We start from the raw sequence: 24938 nt of genomic DNA on the forward strand, positions 1-24938 counted from the left end.
TAAGTAATTTTACAGAAGATGTGCGGTAGTCCTCAAACGATCTGGGTGATGTCTCCCTGAGGCCTTTGCAAGAACAGACAACGGTAAGGCAGACACGCTGGGGTGGATTTCCATAACTCTTAACTAATAATGGGTCTCAGACACCAGCAGACTTCACTGCATACCCTGTATAAAAACAGCCATGCCTGTGAGGTGGTGGGTCGGTGTGTGAATAATATTTCACAAATGCTGGTTCGGGAACAAAAAGAGAATGTCACCCATAATTACTTTCTACAGAGAGTCACAAACAGGCAAGTATGTCTCTCTAAATATGTAAGCCTGAATAAGCTCTTCCTCCTGAATCGTTTTAGGGCAGCAGGAATAAAAATTGATGTTTCCACTGCTATTTATGTTGCCTTGGTATTGTGAAATCACAGAACTAAAGGACACAGAGCAACTTGATAAGATCACCCTGAAGAGCTGCAAGAAACTATCTCAAGTGGAAGGTTTGGTTTAGACCCTGTATTAACCAGTATTTTTGTCGTCTGTTCCTTCTAGGGACTGACCTAAATATACAGTCAAAAGAAAACTTCAATAAAGAGAACAAGGTTCTTATATAGGGACTTCACAAGCCTCAGCACTGGTGTAGGGTATATACTTTTGAAAATCATACGGTTAAGTATTTCACTTGGGAACCTCAAATGAAAAAGGCCTCCTGGGCCGCTGCTCCAACAGGTTTATTTGACCACCAGCCAAGTGTCATGGGGGGGGGGGGGGGTGGGCAGGCAGAGCACGCCTTGTGTGCCCTAACCTCTCCCATCCTGGGAATGCACCCCCTAAGGAAGCAGTGGGAAGGAGAGGAAAGGGGGCCTAGGCAAAGAGGAAGAGAATTCCAGCACAGGGTTCAAAGCAGTTTTGTCTTCTGACTTTGTCACCATGAAACGCACCTGCTGTGATGTCCAGTCGAGCTACTGGAGGTCCTCTGGCTGCTTCTGGAAACTGATGCTGGCATAGGCGCTTAAATCCTCGCTGGAGCGGCGGGTGGAGCTGCCCTCGCTGCTGCCCAGAGGCTGATGAGGGGGCAGGGGCGGGGGCGGCTGTGGTTGAGGGGGGCGCTCCTGAGGGCGCTGTTTGAAGTCCTTGACCAAATCCAGGTCTATGTAGTTAAGACCGTTCTCCAAACCCCCGGCGGCCCCGCACACTTGGGCCGGCTCCTTGGGGGCTCCCCCGAGCTCCCCAGGCCTCAGCCACACGTTCTCGAAGGAAGCAGAACTGTGGCGTTTCACCTCCTCGGCGCTGCCGTTGCCACCACCGCTGCCCCCTCCTGCAGCGCCCCCTCCGAAGGGCACCGTGTTGCCCGCCCGGGTGGCACTGGGTGTCGAGGAGAAGGTCTCAGAGCTGTGCCGCCTCCGGCACCCTTGCGGGTCCGCACGGATCACTTTGGCACTCTGGTTCCGGTTGGGGCTGAGGTTCACCCTGGTGAAGGCGCTCATGCCTCCGGGTCCCTGCGGGCCCCCCAGCAGGGAAGAGCGGGCCACCAGCTCCCCTGCTTTTTGAGGCGCAGTGGGGGAAGCCGAGGCCGCCGAGGATGAGGAGGGAGCGGCGGCCGTGGCCCCCGGAAGGCTCGCCTCCTCCACAACGAGGCCTGTCCGCATGTCAGCATAGCTGATGGGGGCAACTGGTGAGGTGTCCACATAGCTCTGACCGGGACAGCCCATCTGCATGGTCATGTAGTGACCGCGGCTGCTGGGCACGGCCCGGGTGGGCCTGCACACGCTGGCCGCCCCAGGAGGTGTGGGGCCCACTCTGCCTGGCTGGACCCCGGCACCCTCCTGCCAGGTGGCCCTCCTGCCCGGCCCCAGGTCCATGTTCATGTACTCTTCAGTGCCAGTCTCTTCCTCTCTGGGGGCTGGCTGGAGCTGGGATGGGCACCTGACAGAAGGCGAGCCGCGGGAAGCCACGGGACCAGATAAGTAGCCCGGCTGATCCCCCCCAAACTCAATATTCACATATTCCCCTGGGCTCTTGGGCTCCGGAGGGTGCAGCAGAGGGGGCTGTGGCTGCTGCTCTCGGACCCGAGGTAAGGTGCTGGCCTTGGGATCCCCCAGGGACAGCCTCGTGGGCCGAGCCAGGCGGCTGTTGGTCTGGGCAGCCGTGTCCACCTTTCGAGGCAGATGGGGCTGCAGGACCTGATGGTGGATGTGCGGGAGGCCAGAATCGGGCCTGACCCCACAGTACCCGCCGCCCAGGCTGTCGCTGCTGGTAGAGGAGGAGGAGTCTTCTGCGGTGGCGGCATAGAGAAGGCGACCAGAGCTGGAGGAAAGGCGGAGGTGCTGGTGCCGGGCACTCTCCTCCAGCTCGCCGGGGCGCTGGGTGTGCTTAAAGGACCTTGGCAACGAGTAGTAGGAGAGGACTGGCTTGTGCTGGGGGTCCTCCGGGCCGTAGTAGCAGTCGGAGGGGCTGCTGGTATTGGAGTCCCCCACCGGCGACATGTTTATGTAGTCACCGGTACAAGACAAGAGCTTGCCGCCACCACTCTCTACGGGGAGTTTGGGATGTGGCAGAGCGTGAGGGTGGTGGCCCCCGACCCCGTTGGTCCACAGCTTCCCGTAGCTGCTCCCAGAGGGGGCGGCGCCGCTGCCGCTGCTGCTGGGCCCACCTCCGATGTCAGGAGAGCAGCTGCCGCTAGGGGACATCATCATGTAGCCATTGGGGTCCACCCTCTGGGGATGGCGCCTGATGGGGTTGATGATCTGCTGTGGCGCAGACACGCTCTTGGGGCTCATGGGCATGTAGTCCCCGCTGCCCTTGCGGCTGCTGGGCACTGGGGCCACTCCTGGGGACATGGGCATGTAGCCATCATCAGTGTGGAGAGAGGAGGTGTCTGGGCGGTGGTGGCCCCGGTGCACCTCCAGACCCTCCTCGGGGTAGGAGTGGGTGGGCACGAAGGCGGAGTGCCGGTAGCCGGGCAGGCGGCCTCCGCTGCCACCTCCTGGCGGGTAGGCAGGCATCATCTCCGTGTACTCCTCAATGGAAGCCACAGAGGACTGCGATGGGGTCTTCTGGTGGGAAATGGTAGGGGACGTGCCGGCCGAGTGAGTCCGCTTTCGGAACCGATTATCCAGATCGGCTGCACTAGCTCCTTCATCCCCGGCCAGGGCTGGGCTGGTGCCCAGGCCGGCCCCGGCGACGTAGCGGTGACCATTGCCACCCCGAGGCAAAATGTAGTGACCATTGGGGGCGGTGAGGGTGGAGGAGCCTTTGCCTCCCATGCAGATGTAGTTGCTCAGCTCCTCCTCCCCGCGGGCCGGTGGGGTGTGGCCCAGGGAATCCGGGGTGACACTGCGGAAGGAACTTCGGAAATCGCAAGGACTGGAGCCGTACTCATCCGAGGAGATGAAACCGCCATCGCTGGGGGAACCGGACACAGAAGCACTAGAGCGCCGGGGGAAGAGGCAGTCCGAGGTGGAGCCGTGGCCACTGGTGCTGCTGGACGACAGACTGACCGGGCTGGTGGCAGAAGGCGAGCAGCGGGACGAAGGCATGGGGATGGAGCGGCTGTGGTTGAGAGGCGGGTGCAGCCGGGAGCTGCCGCGATGCCGGTGCACGTGCGTCCTGTTGGTGCTCGGACTCACGGGGCTGCCGTCCACCGAGGCCGGGCGGGACATGGTGCCCTCGCCGTCGCTGGACGCGCGCACGCGGAAGGAGCCCTGCTTCCCGCCCACCATGCTGGCCGGAGAGGTGGCGGTGATGCTCTCGGTGCGAGAGCGGCGGGTCAGCCCCACCTGGCTGGGTGGCGGGTTGTTGAGGTGGTGCCTGCGCAGGGGGACGCTGATGGGGTTGGAGCAGTTGGAGGAGGACTGGCTCTTACTTCGAGGACGGAACTCGTCGCTCATGGCCCGCATGGCCTCCAGGATTGTCTCGTGCATGTTCTGGGCCACCACAGAGTCATCCACCTGCATCCAGAACTCCCCAGGTCCCGTCACTGCGGAACGGCCCACTTCGATGAAGAAGAAGTTCTCGGAGTGGCCGCAGCGTCTGATGTTCATCAGCTGCAGCACCACGGCCGCCGCCTCCGAGTTCAGCTTCACGAAGCTGATGGTCTTGCTGGTCAGGCAGAGGCGGTAGATGCCAATCAGGTTCTTTGTCTGACCCAGGCCCTTGGGTTTCAGGATCACCTGCCAGACCTCCTTGAACGCAGGTCCTGGGGGCACATCCCCGTAGCTCAAGTCCTCCCCAGCCTCGCCGAGGCCCGAGCTGCCACTGCAGCTGCCCCCGCCGCCTCCTGCCCCGGGGGCCGCGGCCCCGTCGTGGTGGCTCTTGGCCCGGTTGTGCAGCTGCAGGAGGGCCTGGTACCAGCTGTCCTGCTCCGCCTCGCTGTCCGCCGCGATGGCAAAGTGCTCGTCCCGGGTGTAGAGGGCCACCAGGTGCTTGTTCTTGGAGTCCGCCCGCTTGTTGATGTTGAAGCAGCTCTCCAGGGGGATCGAGCGTTTGGGGGCGCTCGACTTGTGCCGCCACTTCTTCTCGTTCTCGTAGTACTCGAGGCGCGCCGGGCCCCCCGCCTCGCTGGCCGCCCGCAGCACGAAGAAGCGCTTGTGCATGCTCTTGGGTTTGCGCAGGTAGCCCACCTTGCGCACGTCCGAGAAGCCTTCGGTCTCCGGAGGGCTCGCCATGCTGCCGCCGCCACCGCCGCCGCCGCCGCCGCCGCCGAGGAGAGGGAGGCGCCGAAAAACAACCGGGTGGGGGGCGGAGGCTCCTCGCCGCGGCCCCGCACATGCAAACAGGGCTGGAGGCGGCAGAACCCCCGACTCCAAACACCACGCCGCCGCCCGCGCCGGGGAGGGGCAGCCGAAGGGGGACGCAGCGGCTGCGCCAAGGAGGTGGCCCCGGCCGGAGTTTACGGGCGTTTCATGCCCTGGGGGGGAGGCAGTGCGTCCGGCGCTAGTGCAGCCCGGATCCTCCGAGAGCCAAGTCTCCTCGCAGCCGCCGCGGCCGGGAAGGAGCGAAGATGCATCTCTCGCCGCCCGGGCTGGAGTCTGGCGCAGGCGGGCGGCGGCGGCGGCCAGGGGTCCCCGCGTTGCCCCTCCAGGCGCGCGCGCCTTCCCTCCTGAGTTCCCCTCTGGAAGTAGCGATTCCCGAGGCAAATTAAATATCCTTGGGCAGGGGGAGGCGAGCTGCCAAGTCCCAACGTTGCACGGGGTTCTCCCTCCTCCTCCTCCTCCTCCTCCTTCGCCTCCTCCTCCGCCTCCTCCCACCCCCCAACCGCCCCGCCGCCACCAGCCGCCCAAATACCAGCTCAATCGCAGAGACCGCGGCGCTGCGGCTGTTGCTGCTGCTGCTGCTGCCGCCCGCGGACGGGTCCGCTGCAGCCCCCATTCGGGCCCATCTCGGCGGACGGAGAAAGTGCCTTTTCCACGCGAAACGCTACTAGGCGGCCGAGGGAGCTGGGGACGCGCCGGAGGGACAGGCTCATCCCTGCCCCTCGCTCCAGTCGGCAAGGGAGGAGGGGAGGGGACGAGGGCGGGAGGCAAAGGGGGAGGTTTGGGAAGGAGTCGGGGAAGACGCCTCTTCCCCGGGAGGCGCTGCCTCTGCAGTTACTTCTCCCCTCCTCCCTCCTCCTCCTCCTCGGAGAGTTGCCGAGAGCCCCAACCAAAACAAGCGGCGGCGTCTGGCTCTGCGCGCCGGCCCCCGCCGACCGCGCCGCCGTCTCACTCGGAGGAGAAAAACACGTGACGGAGCCTCCGCGCTCCGCAGCCCGGCCGCCGCCGCCGCCGCCGGGAGGCTCCCGCCCGGGTCTCTACATTCCCGGCCGAGCCCGCCCCGCGCCCGCCCCTCTCCGCCCCCCGGCAGTGCCGCAGCGGCGCCCGCGCTGGGCCCCGGCGCAGCGCTCGGGCAGCGCCCCTGCGCGGCCGCCCGCCCCGGCGCAGAGCCGTCCTCCCCGCGTGCCACCCAGGGCGCCCCCGGCCCGCAGGAATCCCCGCCGAGGGTGCGGGCGGGTGTGTTTGGGTGGCTACCCGAAAGCACGAGGGGAGTCTGGGAAAACGGCGGCGGGGGGGGGCGAGCTCGGGAAGACGCAGGAGTGAGGGTGGGGGGCGGCGGGGGGGTGGGGGACTGCGGCTACGGGGCCCCGAGTGGGAGGACCCAGGGAGGAGGGGGCGCCGGAGCTGGGCTAGATTCTTACCTAACAGGTAAGATCGACCCCTCGAGAGGGTGGCTTCTGGTCAAGCCTCTTTCCTCCAGAAAATAGAGAAGCCAGACTTCAGTTTCACAGTGATAGGCCACGGTGAGGAAATCTGTGTTTTTATAAGGTCTTCTAAGGGACTTCTGGGCCAGCCTTCCACCTTGGAATCCCCGAAACCACTGCAGGGAGAGGTACCTCGAAGGGACAGAGGGACGCCCAAGGGCATTTACTGGGGGATTCTGGTCACTCCAAATGAGAAGAGGGATCCGGGTAGAGTGTTCGAAACCCAGCGCTGTGGGGTTACTGCCGAGGAACTGGGGGGAGAAAAATGTAAATATCACGGCTTCCCCCTACCTCCTTCCTAGCGAGGGGGCGGGGATTCACGGGGGTGAAGGCTGGGCGAGAAAACGAAGATGTCCTTTATCATATTCCGAAATGTGTCTGTGTTTTAAAAAAGGATGTTAGGGACCTACAGAGGGGTTCATAAGGCCCAAACCCTACTGTGTAAATATTGGCTTAAGTGTTTGTTTCACGCACCCATTGAACCACCACACCCATTGAACCACCCCATAAAATTTTTACCCTTGACCACAAGGATAATCGGGAGAAAACAAGGATCCTGCCCGCTCAACGCTACGGGGAAAATGGGTACTTCATGAGTAGAACAGGTCAGCATCCTGGATCTGCTTGCATAGTCTTACAGTTATCTTGGGGTCTCCGTCTCACCACATGCCAACGCTCCCCAAAGTTGTTTTTGTGAGCTGACCTATGAACAAGCAGTTTGTCCCTTGCTCGCCCGCCTGGCATTAAGAACCCTACAAAGATGACGTCTGTCATTCAGGGTAACGCTGTCTTAATTATCCACCCCATTCCTGGCCAGTGTGGGGTTTCCGCCCCCTCTCGACGCCGGAGACCCTCCTCTGCCTCCAGCTCGCAGACACTGCGGGATGCTCGCGGGGAAACGCAGCAGTGGAAGCGCTGGGCATGCTCAATGGCCCGGCCGGCTGGGCCGCGGCGGAGCGCGCCTGGGCCTAGAGCTGGGGTGAGGGGCGGGGGCTGTTTCCAGGGGAAGCCTGCTGATTGGTAGGGCTGCCTGTCTTTCAAGCCTTGCATAGCAGGAGGGGAGGTGGGGACAGAGGGTGAGGGTACCAAGGTAGGTTGCAAAGCGTAGTAAGAGAGAGAGAAAGAGAGAGAGAGAGAGAACCATAGGCGCCATTCAGTGGCGTAAGGTATGTAAGTTGGGAGACCCGGCGTCTGCGGAACCCTGGAGTTTCTCATTTCTCCTCGTACCTTCACGTTCCCTGCCATCATGCAGGCTCATCTAAACCTGGTTAATCTGTAATTTGTGTACACACTGTTGAATTGAAAGCCCGCCCTTCTCTCCCTCTGACAGCTTGGTGATGAGGGCACACGTGCCCACTACAGCAAAGCTATAAATAGCAGATATTTGGTAATGAGGCTGCAGCGACAGGGACCGGGATTCTGGGGGCACAGCTTGCTTCGTGGGGAGCAGAGAAGGGGGCTGCGGAGCAGGGAAGCCTGAAGTTCATAGCAAAGTGTAATTGTGTGGGCTTTTACCCTTGGCAAGAAAAAAGTGAGACGAAAGGGTTATTCGTTAGTTAACATAATCTAAGGCCAAAGGGCTTTTTGCAAGTTTGATGGTTAGCGCGGGGTGGGACTGGAGGGTATTTATCATTTTGTAGGAAAATAATCCAAATCCATAGAATTTACTTTTCAAATGATCCTCTTCCTTTCCCCACCTCCCTCCCCCCCCCCCCAAAAGCTAAATAAAGGAAATATGCCTTTGTGGAAAACAAAATACTCTTTCCTAAAAGGAGGAGAAAGCCAGAAGATCAATCTAATTGCAAACAAATATTCTACCCTAACCTTCACAGAAAGGTTTGGATTTTAATCATATGAAACAAATTATTACATAATAATATGAAAGCTTTTTTGTCTTAGTGAGAAATGATTTCTGCCTTAAAAATTGAATTTCAGTGGCTAAAACTTGTATAAAAATCATGACATAAGCCAGATTGCCGCGACAAATTCCATTCAGACCAGCAGGTTTCAGGTGGAAGGTTACTGCTGATCACGGGATGTTATTGCCATTTCTTCCTATTTGCTGATGTTTTACTACCAACGTTTAAAATGGTTAATATTTATTATAATTGTACTATAGTAAGTTCATTTGTTCTTCACATTTTTTTTTATTAATGGGTTGAGATTACTCTGGAAATGCACATTTGGTTCATATAAGATACAGAAGAGAAAGAGATGCTTTTGCGGAATCTAAGTAATTTGGAGCAGGTACAAGTATTATTTTGTCACTGTACGTGCTAAATTAGTCTTGTGGCGTGCTGTAATGAAATCACACTGTATGAAAAATTCAGCTCTAGCTGAAAATTCACAGAAACCGAAAAGCAAACCTATTACCAAATATGTTGCTCAATGCTGCCATCTATAGGATAGTTAGAGATAAGTTGTGTGGTAGACTAGAGTGCATTTTAAAACTAAGAGCTGAAATGGTTCATCTAAACACGGGAACAGTTGTGTTGATATTCACAAATGCAGTGATGATCCCAGGAGCTAAAACTTCACATGCCATGGATGCACTATTGGGCAATATGTCTACACTTAGCTTGAAATGAAAATATTGGTCTATGTGTAATGCTATCAGGGACATCGTAAAAACTTCGTAAATTATTACCTACGTCCCTAAAGTGATCTCTAAGTATAAACTTATTTTGGTTATGAATTAATCTGCTATAAATTAAACATTTTATATATTGTCAACAAAGACAAGTATAAGTCAGTGTCAGAAATAACAGAAATTGGATTTGAATGGGCTGAAACTACAACTAACTGACAATTAGAAAGCATTTAGTATTTCCTATATCAGAACATGTTCTGCTTAAGAGAAATAGCTCACAGGGATGCCTGGGTGGCTCAGTCGGTTAAGGGTCCAGCTTCGGATCAGGTCATGATCTTGCCATCCTTGAATTCCAGCCAGTGTCGGGCTCTGTGCTGACAGCTCAGAGCCTGGAGCCTACTTTAGATTCTGTGTCTCCTTCTCTCTCTCTCTCTCTCTCTCTCTCTCTCTCTCTCTCTCTCAAAAGTAAATAAGCATTAAATTTTTTTTAAAAAAAGAGAAATAGCTCACAACTGGAGGAGCTGTTTAAATAGTCATCTCTAAAACTTTGGCTGTTTAGAATAATGCTTGAAGGAAAATAAAAACTTGCAGATTTTCTCATTTTAATGTCTATTTTTAAGATAGCTTAATAGTAACAAATATTTGAATACCTTCTCTTCAAGGCAGTATAAAATATATAAAAGAGCTTCTTACAGCTTTGATGGGATAATAAGAGATACAAGATAATGACGAATGATACCTAAAGTCCTATGTACATATGTTAAATTTCGAATAAGAAATATTTACTTAGAGCAGATGGAGAGCATGGTAGATGAAATATCTAAAGAAATCTTTGTGAAGGAGAGAAGCCTTAAGCTTGAACTTGAAGGGTGGCTATCACTGATAGGCATTTTTTTTTTCTGTTCAGGTGCTAGGGTCACCTCTTTTGTCAGGCATTAAGCAGGGCACTGAAGATTTAGATTCCTGAGATACGATCCTGCCCACAGAAAGCTTACAGTGAAGGTGGGGGACGAATTAATACAATTCCAGAACACTGTGATCTCGTGAAAAAGTAGGCACAGGGCAAACAATATCCCATGTCAGCCTATTGGCCTCTGATTTAAAAGTCATCAATCACAAATGGTATGATTTGGGAGCCTGGAGATGCCCCTCCCCTTAATAACCTTGTTCTCGTGATTAAAATCTCTCATCCTTTCAGATTAAAAAAAAAAAAAATGTGAGGTAGGGAAACTGAAAGTGAGCTGGAAAGTGACATTTGGCTCGAGAATCTGCAAGATCAATGCTTCTCAAATCTGATGGTGTTTGTAAAGTGCAGGTTCTGATTCAGAAGGTCTAGGGCAGGCTGATGTCCTACATTTTTGACACACTCCCAGTGACACCATTTCTGCCGGGTCCATGCGGGCACCATCTTTTCTGTGACACAGTTTCAGATTGGCTGAAAGGCACAACAATATGCTGCTGTGAAACGCGAGTACTTGCATTTCAGTATTATATGCATTCCAAGAGAACAACAACAATGAAAATTCTACTTAACTGAGGCATTATTGCGTTGGAGCTTCTCTCTTTTCATTCACAGGTATCAAATCTTTCAGACAAGTGTGAAGAATTATTCTGTCTCTTAAAAAAACATTTGTGTGAGTGTTTTCCAAGGTGTGATTAAAAATGTAGAGTTCCGGCTACATCCAAGTCCTACTGAACCAGAGTGTCACAGAGAACTCTAGACCCCCACCATCTGCATTTTTAAGTAGCCGTTATTATGATAGGAAAAGAGAGGATAAACTAGGCAGAGAGGGGAAGGATAGGACCTGAGGTCACTGGGTGGGGAAAAACACGTATTTTGGAACAATGCTGGGAGTGTCTGATCCCAGCAAACCCCCTCCCGTGAAAGGTTCCTCTTAAGAATGTAACAGAACCCCTACTCCCCTTCAGGTTTTCTTCAGGAATTTGATGAAAGACCTAAGAGTGGCCATAGGACACCCCTCTTACCATGGAAACAAGCCATTCCGGAATGGGCAACCCAGCACCTAGAGCTATCAAACCAGTACGTTGTAGAACCTGAGAAGGAACAGGGGGGAAGGGGAGGGGGTGGGCTGCCCAGAATTTTCTACAACAAGGACCCTTGCTTATAGTCCTTGGGCATTTGCTTTCCGATGTCCTCCCCCTGCAGAGAGAGCTTTCCTACTATTCTTCCTTTCTAATCTTATACTCTAATAAACCTCTGCCTGCTGCTCATGCTGTGTCTGCAGCAAAACAATGAATTCCGGGTATTAAGGTAAAAATCCTGCGACATTTTGAGCTGCTACTTTTTTAAGTGGCCTTCTAAAAGATTCTTATTTACACTAAAACTTAAGAATCATTGGCTTAGGCCCAGGGGAATGTTTCATTAAATACCTTGGGAATAGGTAAATGCACAGCCTTAACCAGGAAGCAAAGGTCTCTACCTGCGGGCTATTTACAACCGTTGGGTGAAACAGAGACTTCTCGGACCTGATAAGTCTCTGAGTCTTGGGGAATAATCAGTTACAGGCAGTCAGCCAGTAAGAATCCAGTTCTGCTCTAGTCTTGATTTCATTCCCCATCAATCCCAGAGAACTCAGAGAAGATAACTAACTGAGAACTCACACAGGATTTCAGACAGGCATTAACACCCTCAACAGATAATCTCAAACCTTTTGCTGTTTTGGGTATCAACAAAACATCAAATAAACAGATGACTGAGGTTGGAGGGGAGGGAGCAGGTGAGAACTCTATGCCACTCTTTAATTTTTCCATTTCAGAACTTTTACTGATTGGTGATTTTTTTAGGTTGATTCCCCATGACTGACACACTCATCTAAAGGACTTGCTTTTTCTTTTTAAAAACGTAAACAATTTAAAAATGTTTTGGTGTGGTGCACTCCGTCTAAAATTCGATAACCAAAAAATGTCTTCAAAATAATTCTACTTGTTTCCAAAAAAATTTTTAATATTTATGTATTTTTGAGAGAGGGAGACAAAATGCAAGCGGGGAAGGGACAGAGACAGCCAGAGACACAGAATCCAAAGCAGGTTCTAGACTCTGAGCTGTCAGCACAGATCCCAATGCAGGGCTCAAACCCACAAACTGTGAGATTGTGACCTGAGCTGAAGTCTGACACTTAACCGACTGAGCCACCCAGGTGGCCCAACTTTACTTGTTTTTTAATAAGAATTTTAGTAATGACAAATTTGCAGTACTTTTTATTCAGTAGTCAGGGCCTGGAGGTAAAATAAGTTGGTTTTCCTAACAAAGAATCCCTGGTCACCCACGGCCCCTCATTTTTCTCCCACCAACCCCCCCCCTTAATGGCAGGGTTAATAATCATATCTTTTGTTTCTTTCCCCCTCCTCCTCCCTCTCCCCTCCCCCTTCCCTCCTCCTCCTCTCTTTCTCCTCCTCCTCCTCCTCCTCCTTCTTCTTCTTCTTCTTCTTCTTCTTCTTCTTCTTCTTCTTCTTCTTCTTCTTCTTCTTCTTCTTCTTGTAATTCTTCCTCAAACTAGGGCTTATGATTTTAAGGCTCTTTATTTAAAAACAAACAAAGAAAAAACCTACAAAAAATGCACAACTGATTAGAAGCTTAGGAATATTTACTATGTGCGGATTAGGAAGATATGAGTTAATTTGAACTCAAGACATTCATAATCACATCAATGACCGCGGTGTTGTCTGGTACAGCTCTACATGTGGGCAGAAGGTCACCCGCAAAAGAATCACCGGGGTACTTGTTAAATGTGCAGCCTCTTTCTATCCCACCCCTGACTCCTGGATCAGATGCTCTCTAATTTAATGTGCACTTCCCCCACTGAGTTTCATGTGTGCTAAGATTTGCAAACCACTCCGTATCTTATGTCTAAACCCACATATTTTAAGTGAAAATATCATGCAATACATAAGGACTGACCTTTGGTCAGTAGTTTTATTCTGAAATACTCTACTGCAGTGACTTAAAACCTTTTGACCATGACCCTCAGTAAAAATACATTTTACAAACACATCGTATGTCAAGCCCTGTACACATCTACATACACAACTGAAACACGGTCTACCCTTATTCCCTGCGACACACTTGAATCTTTTTATTCATCTTTCTCTCTTTTCTCATGCTCTTCTTTTAATGCTTGCTAAGAGCCACTAAATTAATTTCCAAGCATATTAACATGTCATGATCTGCAGTTTGCCTCACTGTAGGAGTATTTCTGAATTCAAAAGCAAAACAACCAACACCTCTAGTTTCTCAGTTGTGCTCACCATAAAACCTCCCAAGGACAAGAGCACATCACACTTCCAGTGGGTTCTAGTTCATTTAAATTATACGATTCTTAGTACCAACCAAATATGATTTTTCCACCGAAGCCAATCTGTACCTGCCAAGTAATGAAGTCTGCTACACTTAAATTTTCCATGTATCTTAACAATGGAAATTTAAATACAGGTGAAAGACAAATTAAGAACATAATGTAATTCAATTACTATTTTCTTAAAGATTAATAGACATTTATTATCATTTCTCAATTTTATTCTATTGTATTGTTAACGTCATTTCCCTTGCAAGGTGTATAAAGTGTTTGAGGTGAAGTAGACATAAATGCATATAAAATATATTCATATAAACTTATCTTTAATTTTGCACCAGTTTTGGATTGAGGTTACATAAGAAAGGGACTGCCCTTTATTGTAAAGGAGACACATTTAAAAATGAATTACGTATTAGTAACGTAAATTAGTTTTATTGACATTGGTTTCATTAAACTAGTTAAAATATTAAATGCTCTTTTGTACTTCCCAATTTATCAAACATAAACACCTCCGAGTACTAGGAAATTAAGTTTTTAAGGGCTACTTCTCATTCATTCAACAAATATTTATTGAGCATTGACTGTTTGTCAGTCACTATTTCAAGTGCTTGAGATACGTACAGCACAAGGTGGCCAGGTACCTGCCTTCACAGAGCTTACATTCTAGTAAGGGAAGACACATGGCGAGAAAACTAAGCATCTTTTTAAATATATATATATTTATTATTTTAGGGTGCCTGAGTGGCTCAGTCGGTTAAGCATCTGACCTCGACTTCGGCTTGGATCATGATCTCCCGGTGCATGGGTTTGGGCCCCGCATAAGGCTCTTTGCTGTCAGCGGTGAGCTGCTTCAGATCCTGTCTCCCTCTCTCTCTGCGTCTCCCTGGCTTGTTGTCTCTCTCAGTCTCTCAAAAATAAACATTCAAAAAATATTATTTTTATTTTTGAGAGGGAGAGCAAGTGTGCAAGCAGGGTAGGGGCAGAGAGAGAGGGAGACGGAGGGTCCAAAGCAGGACCTGCGCTGTCAGCACAGAGCCCCACATGGGGCTCCATGTGGGGGCTTGAACTCCCTAATGGAGAGATCACGACCTGAGCCGAAGTCCATCACTTAACCAACTGAGCCATCAAGTTGGCGCCCCAAGACAAGGCATCTTAAATGATTAAAATATCTAGTATGTTAGAAGTTGATAAGTGCTATGGAAGAAAAAAATTAAATCAAGATTAGGAGGTTTGGGAATGTTGGCAGTAGCAGAGGTTTGCAGTGATAAGCAGATGGTCCAGGTTTAAGTCTCCTTCAAGAAGGTGACATTGAGACCCAAAGGAGATGAGCTAATAGCCAACTGAAAAATGTGAAAAGTGTTCCATGCTGAAGAAATAGACAGGGCAAAGGGCCCAAGTTAGGAAACTGCTTGGCACATTAAAGGAATGGTGAAGAAGGAAGCATAGCTGAAGCAGAGTTGGGAAGGGGAGAATAGGAAGCAGAGAGATTCGAGAGAGAACAGTGCATGAAACCATAAAGGATCATGTGGTGGAGATCCGTTTGGCAGTGGAGAGGGGAGGAAGTGGTCAAATTCTGAATATTTTTTGAACGTGGAGTCAGCAGGATTTGTAGGTGGTTTGGATGTGACATGAGAGAAAAAGGGCATTTTTATCTGCGCAACCAGAAAGGTAAAGTTTCCAACAACTGAGACAGTGTCTGTTTTCTATTAGTGGGTTAACAAACCGCTCCAAAGGAAGTGTCTTAAAGTGTTAACCATTTTGTTATGCTCTAAGATTCTATGGATCAGGAATTCAGTCAGGTCACTGTGAGGATGGTGTGTCCCTATTCCATGATGCCCAGGACCCTTCCTGGGATGGCATGAATAGCTAGGGGCAACTTGAATGACTGGAGTCTGGAATCATCTGGAAACTTCTTCATTCATACATCTGGCACCTGGGTTGGGATGACTGAAAGTCTGGGTCTCTCAGGACACTTATACCTGCTCTCTCCATGTGGCTAGAGCTCAGAATGAAGGTTAAATTCTAAATTCCAAAGGATTGAGACTACAGACAGAGCACCCCAAGAGCAAACGTGCTGAGAGGGGTGTTCCAAGAGAACCAGACAGAAGTTGTGTAGCCTTGAACGACCTCATCTCAGAAGTCATAGAGCTTCACTTTCGTATGTACTTTCTCAGGCAAAGCAGTCACCAACCCCTGCCAGATTAAAGGGGAAGACACCTGAACCATATTCTTCATGGGAGGAATAATAAAGAATTTGTAGCCATTTTTTTTAACCACCACAGATTGGATGATTGTGAGTAAACAGGTACACGGATGATGGGAAGATCAGGAAGATTCAGTTCTAGACATGCGGATTTTCAGGTGCGTGTTGAATGTTTAGGTTGAGATATCAAGTAGGCATTTGTATATATAAAATTGAAGTTGAGACGACTGGTCTGGGCTGAAGTGAAGGTTGTCGGCATATGTGGAATGGAAAGCCCATGATACTGGACAGGATCATCAAGAGGCAGAAAGTAGAGAACAGAATAGGACAAAGGAACCAGCAAAGGAGACTGGGAAGAGTAACTACTTAAGGGTGTTCTCTTTAAGGCAAAGGGAAGACACTGTATCAGGGAGAAGAAAGTAAACTTCTAAGTCAATTGCTACTGATGGTCAAACCAGAGGAAACCTTGGAATTGGCACAGGCTTTAACCTTATTGTGTTTTATGTCTAAGACTGATCAACATTAATCTCAGGTGCACACAAACTGCCCAGGGTATGATTTCATTTCTAGGGAAATCACTAGAGTTCAATGTACTCTTCAGATGTATACGGTACAGTAAATGTGTATAGTAAAATCTGTAGCGCTTACGTGGATAATCATGGCAACACATTTTCTAATTGCTAAATAACTCTTACTTGAAAAATTGCCATGAGGATAAAGGTATTGAAATATATAAAGGTATGGATGTTATATTTAGATAATTCTCACCACGGACTTTTACCTTCTTGCCTCTAAAACCTAGGCTTCTAGACATTTCTTGAAATTCAGAGAGAGGGAAAGAAGGTGGAAGTGAGGAGAGAGATAGAGATTCATAGAAAAAATTTCCAAGATCATATGTCCTAATTTTTTTTTACCAAACTTTTAAATAATATTTTTATATGAAAGTTTATTTCTAGAAATTTACTTTTAGATTAATCACACCTTATTGCTTTAAAAATTTCCCAAATAAATAATAGCTTTCCCCTTTATCTTGAATTACGTTATTTTTTTTTAATGTTTATTTTTGAGAGAGACAGAGAGACACTGTGTGAGCAGGGGAGGGACAGAGAGAGGGAGACACAGAATCCAAAGCAGACTCTAGGCTCCAAGCTGTCAGTACAGAGTCTGACGCGGGGCTCGAACTCACGAGCTGTGAGATCATGACCTGAGCTCAAGTCGGTCGCCAACCAACTGAGCCACCCAGGAGCCCCTATCTTGAATTACTTTTAAAGATTAATGTAAAGTAATTTAGTGCATCCAAAAGACAAATATCAATACTAGCACTTAGTCTTAAGCTGGGAAAGTAAGAAATAAAATCTTTTGTAAAATAAATCAACACCAACAATATAATTATGTAAAATAAAAATGACTATGTCATTGATGAGCACACAATTTACCAAAGAGTAAAAGCCATAACTCTCAAAATCTTTATGGAACTACAAAATATACTTAAATACAGCTTTATGAATTGTGCGACTTTATTATTATTTTAGTTCTGCAATTATCCCATCATAACATCAAAGTAAAAATAAAGAAAATCCATGTAATTTTTTATAAGTTCACTGTGAAAGGCAGTTGATGTGCCATTTCTCTACACAGTGATGATCTGCTGACTCCCCTACATGACTTGGCCTGTGCACTTGCACATTTGCACAGATTGACACGGCTTCCTACAAAATCGCTTGCTCTTGCTCTTTTGGTTCGATCAAGATTGGTTTTAGTTCTTTGCTGGTTACTGAGAGTATTTAAAAATTAACAAAACTGGGCAGTTTCTTCACTTTTTCTATCCCTTTTCCCCCTCCTAACACATTTCAACTGACTGTAGTGGTTCAGGACCACGGAGAGCGTGATGAAGGGGGCGCTTTCAAAATATTCTAGTCATGTAGGTGGGGGAGGAGATGATTCTGGAATTGTTGCTGCACAACTTTCACTTATAGGACATTATTATAAATAATAACATTGAATAATATATGACTCCTTGATATTTAGGAGGGATGATTTTTCTGAACACTCTACCAGTGCTTTCTAAACTTCTTGATTGAATTCCGTCAAATAAGAAGATACCAATAGTATGGATAAACCAGCAGCTGCCAGTGCAAAGATATCTTTTGAAGTTCTGTGTTTATACTTTGCTACCTTTTCACATTTTTGACAGTTATGAGACCCACCAGTCTACCAATGAAGATAATTCAATCATTCAGAGATTCAGAGTTGTAAATGAATAATTAGATGTGTGTGTGCAGACTCTGGTCCTACCTCTCTAGAATTTCTCTGGAACCTGCAGCTCATCTTTCAATTCCGTGAACTACTTAGAATCCATTCAGTAATTATCCTCCCCACTCTTTTAATTTTCCTTAATCTAGTTTCACTTGAGTTTTCTTACTTACTACCAAATGTGTCCCACTAATGCAGATGGGGAAGATTCAGATAGGACAAATGAGAAGGATAATTCTAGGCTAGGAGCAAAGACAATTACAGGAAAGGAGGTAGGAATGTAGCATGGGCTTTTCTGGGACAGTGAGAAAATTGGCTTAAGAAAATTGAGTGATTTTTAAGGAATGTATTTAAATAGCTTCTTTACACTACAACTGAGGAGGAGTATGAATTCTTTCAACCTCTTCAGAAGGCAGTTGCACAAGAGCTATACAAATTTCAAATGCACATACCATTTGACCCAACAATTCCCCTTGTAGAAATGAATTCTAAAAAATACAATTATACAAAGATATTCAGGGAAATGTTATTTTGCAATGGGAAATAACTGAAAACCACATACATGTCCATCAGTAATAAAGCTTGTTAAATAAGTTATGCCACATTTACCTATTGAAATACTGCATAGCCACTGAAGATAACTCAGTAGATCTGTAAGTGCCATTACAGAATAATCCTCACAGGAAAAAAAAAAAAAGGTAAGATGCAAACCATATAATAAATGCTATCACTTATTTTTTTTAAAAAGAGCTCATGTATATTTTTATACACAAAAATTCTAGAAGGACAAATAAGAAATCTTAGCAATGGAGGGGCGCCTGGGTGGCTCAGTCAGTTGGGTGTTCCACTTTGGCTCAGGTCACGATCTCGTGGTTCCTGGGTTTGAGCCCCGAGTCAGGCACTGTGGTAACATCTCAGGGCCTGGAGTCTGCTTCAGATTCTGTGTCTCCCTCTCTCTCTGCCCCTCCCCAGATCACACTCTGTCTCTCTCTTTCAAAAATAAATAAACATTAAAAAGAAAAAGGAATCTTGCAGTGGATTTCTCGGGAAGAAGGATCTTTATCCCATATTCAAGCAATATAAGATTGCTTGTCTTTAAAGCTACATTCACATATTACTACTTGAATTTAACTACCATAATAGCATATAATAAGGGTAGAACAATGAAAACTTTAATAATATATAATGGTTATCATTTGCTTAGGAATTTCTATGCGGGCATTGTTTTAAGCCCATTAATATCTGGTCTCATTTGATGCTCACAACAACCTTATGAGGAGGAAAAAATTTCCTCAAATTGCACTTGATGGTGCTGCCGATAAGTCTGCTGGATCTCTAAGGAAGTCAGCATGCCATGATTCCAAAGTCTGGCTCCAAAGCCCTTGTGCTTGTTCTTCCTTTTGCCACCCTGTGTTGCCTCTTACTTTGCTGTTATGCCCCTGAGGACATATTTCTGTGCATAGAAACTAAATTTCAGTCTATCAGTGACATCTAATAAGGATTCTCTTCATAATGGCTAATAAATCACTAAATAAACTTTTCCTCATGTCTCAAATGTCAATAGCATGTGAATAAAGTAGTATTTCACTAAATCATTGTGAGATTTTAAGCAGTTAGAGCTTACATTATGAGTGCTCCATAAATATTAAGCATCATTGGCATTATGGTCGTTGTCCTCAACCATGTATTTTGAATGGGATTAGTCCTACCACTCTTCATCACTCCTCACCCTTCAATCCCTACCCTATTATAGAACAGGGCCTCCCCTAGAGTGGTGAGGATCACAGAAACCCCATCCTTAAGGGGCAAGACTTGGTCAGTTTGACACTATTAACTTACTTTATGTTTCTTAAATATCACCAGACATGTTTTATACTTATGTATTCTCATAAAGTAGAGAATGGATGTGATTTGTTCGCTGCTATCTTTGGGTGAGCAATAGATGTGTCTTAAAGAAAGGTGGCTTGAAGAAAGCTTTCCTGGCAGAGGCCTATATGAACAATGGTGGGAGAATCATGAAGAAACACAGGCATTCTATGTGAACTGGAGTAAGGAGAACATGTGGCTTGTCTATAAATGAGATCATGTTTGTAATGTGTTTAGTACCTGTTAGTTAACCATCGTGATAGCCATTATAAGAAGTGGCAACCACAAAATCTTTGAGAAGAAGAGTGTCCTATTCATTTGAGAATCGTTCAGAACATCTAGTGTCATATCTTTATTGTATAGCAGGCACTTGATACCCAATTTTAGAATCAGACGCTATTATATAACCTTGAGGACCATACAGATGACTCTGAATGCAGATCAAAGAGTTTGGACTTATTTCATTAGTAATGAAGAGCACTTGATATGATAAACAGGGGAAGTGACATGAGCAGATCCAGGAAATAGAATAAAATGGAAACCTTGGGCAGGGATAGGCTAGTTAGGAGTCTGTTTCAATAGAACCAATGTGATCATGGGGGTCTGGGTTAAGTCTGTGGTGGTAGAAATGAAGAGGAAGGAAGAGATGCAGAAAAAATTCAGAGGTGGAGACAATGCTTTGAAAACAGATTGGATATTTGGGAGCATCGTGAGAGAACTCAAAGACAACTAGAATTTTAATCCTGAGTGATTGGGAAGCTGATGGGACACCTGATCACCTTTTCTCCCCAGCGATGAATGATTTTATTACTCATAGAAAAAGCAGTAACCACAAGTCATGTTTATGCCAGTTTCCTCTCCCCACAAGTCCACCAGGCCGACACAAGTGGTTGAGATGGATATTGCACAAAAAGCGGGCTTGGTATAGGAGAGGAGCCCATGACCCCAGCCCTGCAAGCAGAAAACAAGCCACCCTCCCATTGTTGCTGTCCCCCAGGGAGTAGGCACTTATGGTAGTCACACTGTGTGCACCTTGACATGGTTGCCCATGTGACTAACTACAGAGACTACTACTACTGACTAACTACAAAGCTCAGCATCAGGAAAGGGAGAAGGCTACAGGCTGGCCACTCAAAGAATTTTCACAGACTGCATCTGGCCAGTGGTGGACGGCCCTCCCAACACCATTCTTTTTTTTTTTTTAATGTTTATTTATTTTTGAGAGACAGAGTCAGAGTGCGAGTGGGGAAGGGGCAGAGAGAGAGGGAGACACAGAATCCAAAGCAGCCAGGCTCCGAGCTGTCAGCACAGAGCCCGGCATGGGGCTCGAACTCAGGAACTGCGAGAACATGACCTGAGCCCAAGTCGCAGGCCCAATCGACTGAGCCACCCAGGGGCCCCAACACCATTCTTTTAAAGTGCATGCTTCTGATTCCTTCTTAGGTATAACTGGCTTGAATTTATTTTCTTTTCTTTGCCCAAACCAATCTAATTAATTTTTCTTCCCATGATCCTTATTCATGAACTCTAATCATTAATCTGAGGTCCTTGGTTGTCTTCATGCAATTAATTTCCCATCAGTAATTATATGATGAGTTAATTTCTGCAACGGGAGCAGTTGAAATGATTTTTCTAATTTCTAAAATAATATTTCTGGGGGCCTGGGTGGCTCAGTCAGTTAAGTGTCCGACTATTGGTTTCTGCTCAGGTTATGATCTCATGGTTTGTGATAAGCCCTGCATGAGGCTCTACGCTGACAGTGCAGAGCCAGCTTGGGATTCTCTCTCTCCCTTTCTCTCTGCTCCTCTTGCATGCTCTCCCTCTTTCAAAACTAAATAAAATTAAATTAAAAAACAAAATAAAATAAAATAAAATAAAATAAAATAAAATAAAATAAAATTTCATCATGAACAATTTCCTAGAATTTGCCTTCTAGAATCCCACTTCGCATCCAGTTTGGGGATTCTCTTTTCTAAAATAAAGATCTGTGTATCAGGTAATACAGTTACTATACATTTCATCCAAGCTTTCAAAATTCATTGAACATCTTACTTTTTAATTCCTCTAGGTCACACAGAACTCTTTTGGAAATTTTTATACTGTATTAATCAAAGCATATCAAGTTTGATTGATTCCAAGACCATGCACTTTACCTACGTAACAGAAGGCAAAAGTAAAAATTAGAACTTGCAATTTTTATTCCACTTCATTAATTCTAGTCGAAGTTATTTCTGCTAAGTGTATTCTGTGGAAGAAAAGGTTATTTGAAGAGCTGTCACTCTATTTGTTCCGAGCAATACTAAAGTTTTTTATTCCAGTTGCTCAAAAAATGGGAGGACTGAGTTTTCTAGGAATTCTTCAAAGTGTAATTTTTGGAATTCTGGCTACCAAAGGTCAATGTTTATGTCTAAGTTATATTCATGGGCTCTTCAGACATTAGAAGAAAAGGTCAAGTCTTTGGGTTTGGGGTGAGGGGAATAGAGGTGAATAGAAAATAAAAGAGGCTATTTATAGCTTTAAGTTCTCTTTATAAATTGCCCCAGCTCTGTGTTTCTGGTTTGTGAGGTGATGCTGATGGCTTATCAGTGTGCAGGTGGGGTGGCCTTTGTCAATGTGTCTGGCTTCAGCTAGGAAGGGGAATCCGATAACATTATGCTGACTTGCAGGCTACAGAGCCTCTGATGAAGGGTCATCGCATCTGGCGCATGATTTTATGCTGTAGCTAACCTTCTTTTCACCTTCTTCTCCGTGGGCTTCCTAACTTAGTATTTCTAAAGATATTGTACAGTGCCATCTTGCTGACTTAGAGGAGGACAAATTTAATGTTACTTCACCTCTGCGGGGGTGAATTCAAGACCCATCACTGTGTCCGGGATCCTAATAGCATATTTGAATATTCTGAACTGCAAGGCTTGTTGCCTTAACTAGAATAGCATGGAAATGATGAAAAAAAGACAAGCTGTGCAAAAAATTATCAGTTTATCTTCTGGAGGAGGTTACCTTGGAGGTCAAAATTTTCTTTTGTCTAACAATGCGTGGAATGGTTTAAGAGGCAGTTTATTTATAGTCTAAGCTAAGTGATGAATGATCTCTTAAACTGTGCCCTATGCCCAGATTCTGTTGTTGATAGAACACACAGGTCTATTGCCTTTTCCTGATCTTGATGTTTTTAAAATACAGCTTGCATTTTGGTTCATTTTTCACCGGAGCAAAATAGCAATTTACATTTCAGTTGTGGTTTTTCCCTAGACGCACTAAAATGTGTAGCTCATTGAACGTGCCAATCTATCAGCATATTCTACAGCTAATGTTTCCAGTGTCTAGAATGGTGTGACTGTCACACTTTCATGACACTATTTTTGCCCTGTGTAAGAATGCATAATGAGTTACACACTCCTAATAATGTGCTTACTTCCTGAAGTTAAGAGCAGGCGAGGCCAGAAATTTTATTATTTGGGGATGGGTTCGTTTGGTCGATGTCATCAAATAATTTTCTGAGAACTAACAATTAGTCAAATTATTGGCTTACCCAAAATGCCTCGTGGGTTAAAGTAAATGATTGTTCAGTTCAGTCACAGACAGTTGATTTGGTAGGCCTAGTTGAGTGTTCTAATGAATACATTATAACAGTCGATCAAAAATTACTTACTGGGCGCCGATCAGGTACACTACATTGATCCTCAGTAGGGAGCCAGGAGGAAATAACCCACTAAGACATTAGCTAAATGAAGACGTGTACTGAGCCATCTATAAACTGCAAGCTAATGAGGTAGACATTTGTCACTGTGAACTGCAGAATTGAATGACCCAAAAGCACAGACGTGTTCCGGGTCACCCAAGCAACCAGGGATCCAAAGGGTCCAAAACCTAACCCTTTTTAAATCAGAGCTGTGTCTGCTTGGGAGTACAGGGATGATACAGACGTGAAGGAAGTGACCACATCGCCTGCGTGTTCTCAGAATGGGGGAGCTCCGTTAATGGCGGTGAGAATCATCTGGGGATTGAGGTGCTTGCTTGCACAAAGTCAGATTTGTAGCAGCCACCTGAGACCTAATTAATGTAAATCCAGCATGCGCATTTTAAATAGGCTCTTTAGTTAATTCTGAAGGAGGTGGTATAGAGTTCACACGTCAAGGAACGCACCATATGGTTTCATATAGGACGCCAGGCCTACACCTTCTTTCCTGTTTGTTTTGGTCAAGTATAACTTAAGTGCATTTTTAATGTTATATAAAGGCTAGTAAAGAGGTATAAGAATTCAGAACCATGAGATCATTTGCAGGTATCACTTCTATTACTATTTGTCTCATTTCCTTAAATCAGAAGTTGCACCCTTGGTAGCCTGTTGACCAGAAGTGGTCCAGGGTATTTTTTTTTTAATTGGCCCAACTAGTATTTTCAAAAGTAATCGTCAACTATTAAACATTAGAAGATACCCATCAAAATTTGAAATTCTAATTCCTCTTTAAAAATCAAATGATCTGAAAGCATTGAGCCCCGATTCCCAAATGGTCTCAGTCAGCCAAAATTGAAAAACAGCTGCCCCTTTCCATGGCCGGTTTGCCACAGTCCCATGGCACCAGCTCATCTCCCTAACACCATGGCCAAGTGTCAGGTGCCATTTGTCACCATGATGTGTCAGGTCCTTTCCTCCACCCAGCCCACTTGACTCTGTATCACCTGCCTACCTCCTCTAGGCACTGGAGTTTGTGACCTCTGTCTGAAGAGTACTTCAAAACCAATTGCTTTTGAACAGTATTTGATGATGAAGACAGATATTCCACATTCTGACTTGTTCTAGTGCATTCCCCTGGGATGCCCAGACTATGCTCCTGGGCAGAATCTGGGCTAATTCATTTAAAGAATGCCCATTAATCAAAAGAAGGTCTAATATAACTCAAGTCTTTCTAAGAGGCTACACAATTTGCCACATCTAATTGATGTGCATATTTTATTTTGTGAATATTTTTCACAGCCAAAAGGAAGAAAGTGCTTCTAGAGACTGTTGTTTTCGAGGAAACAACTGGTTACAATTTACCAAAAATAAATAATTTAAAAAACTACTCTTAAGTACTCACCTTCAATCAATCACATATGGTTAAAAGTGCAAGAATATTCAATAAGCAACGTGTCCTGTATTTCTTCCATAAAAATACAGTTAAAATCTCCCATATTATTTCTCAGTGGGGCTTGAAAATTAAACAACATGTTGCCTTTCCCTAAGATTAAATATAACCTGGTGCTGGAAGAGTCAGCCTTTCCCTTCATTATTTTTTTCTCCCTTGATTATGTGCACTAAAAATAAGTCTCAAGAAAATTCAAGGTAAAAACCTGTTAATAAAATATCAAATCGAGATTTAAGTATGAAAACTAAACGGTAGTTTTCTCCTACAGATCAGGTCCCTCCGGTAGCTAGGGCAGCTGAAGACTTGTGGGTGAATTCATGGTGATTTAGGTTTAAGTCCAAAGTCTTTTTGTCTTTGTGAACTT

General features: G+C 46.4%; 1 protein-coding gene across 2 annotated transcripts in view; it reads right to left on the reverse strand.

The window, feature by feature from the left end:
• The window catches only part of IRS1 (insulin receptor substrate 1), a 62993-nt gene extending 57811 nt beyond the window's left edge, over positions 1 to 5182 (reverse strand). The window contains exons 1-2 of one of the 2 annotated variants that reach the window (XM_042950332.1): positions 927 to 5182; positions 1 to 228 (exon numbers count right to left, since the gene is read on the reverse strand). In XM_042950332.1, the coding sequence (XP_042806266.1) occupies positions 948 to 4652 (3705 nt within the window). In that variant the 5' untranslated portion in view covers positions 4653 to 5182 and the 3' untranslated portion in view covers positions 1 to 228; positions 927 to 947. The remainder of the gene's footprint in view (positions 229 to 926) is intronic. The other variant, XM_042950331.1, reaches the window with a different exon arrangement.
• Positions 5183 to 24938: the final 19756 nt, after the last annotated feature.

Source organism: Panthera leo, chromosome C1 (genome assembly GCF_018350215.1).
Source record: "Panthera leo isolate Ple1 chromosome C1, P.leo_Ple1_pat1.1, whole genome shotgun sequence".
In the NCBI taxonomy this organism is placed as follows: domain Eukaryota; kingdom Metazoa; phylum Chordata; class Mammalia; order Carnivora; family Felidae; genus Panthera; species Panthera leo.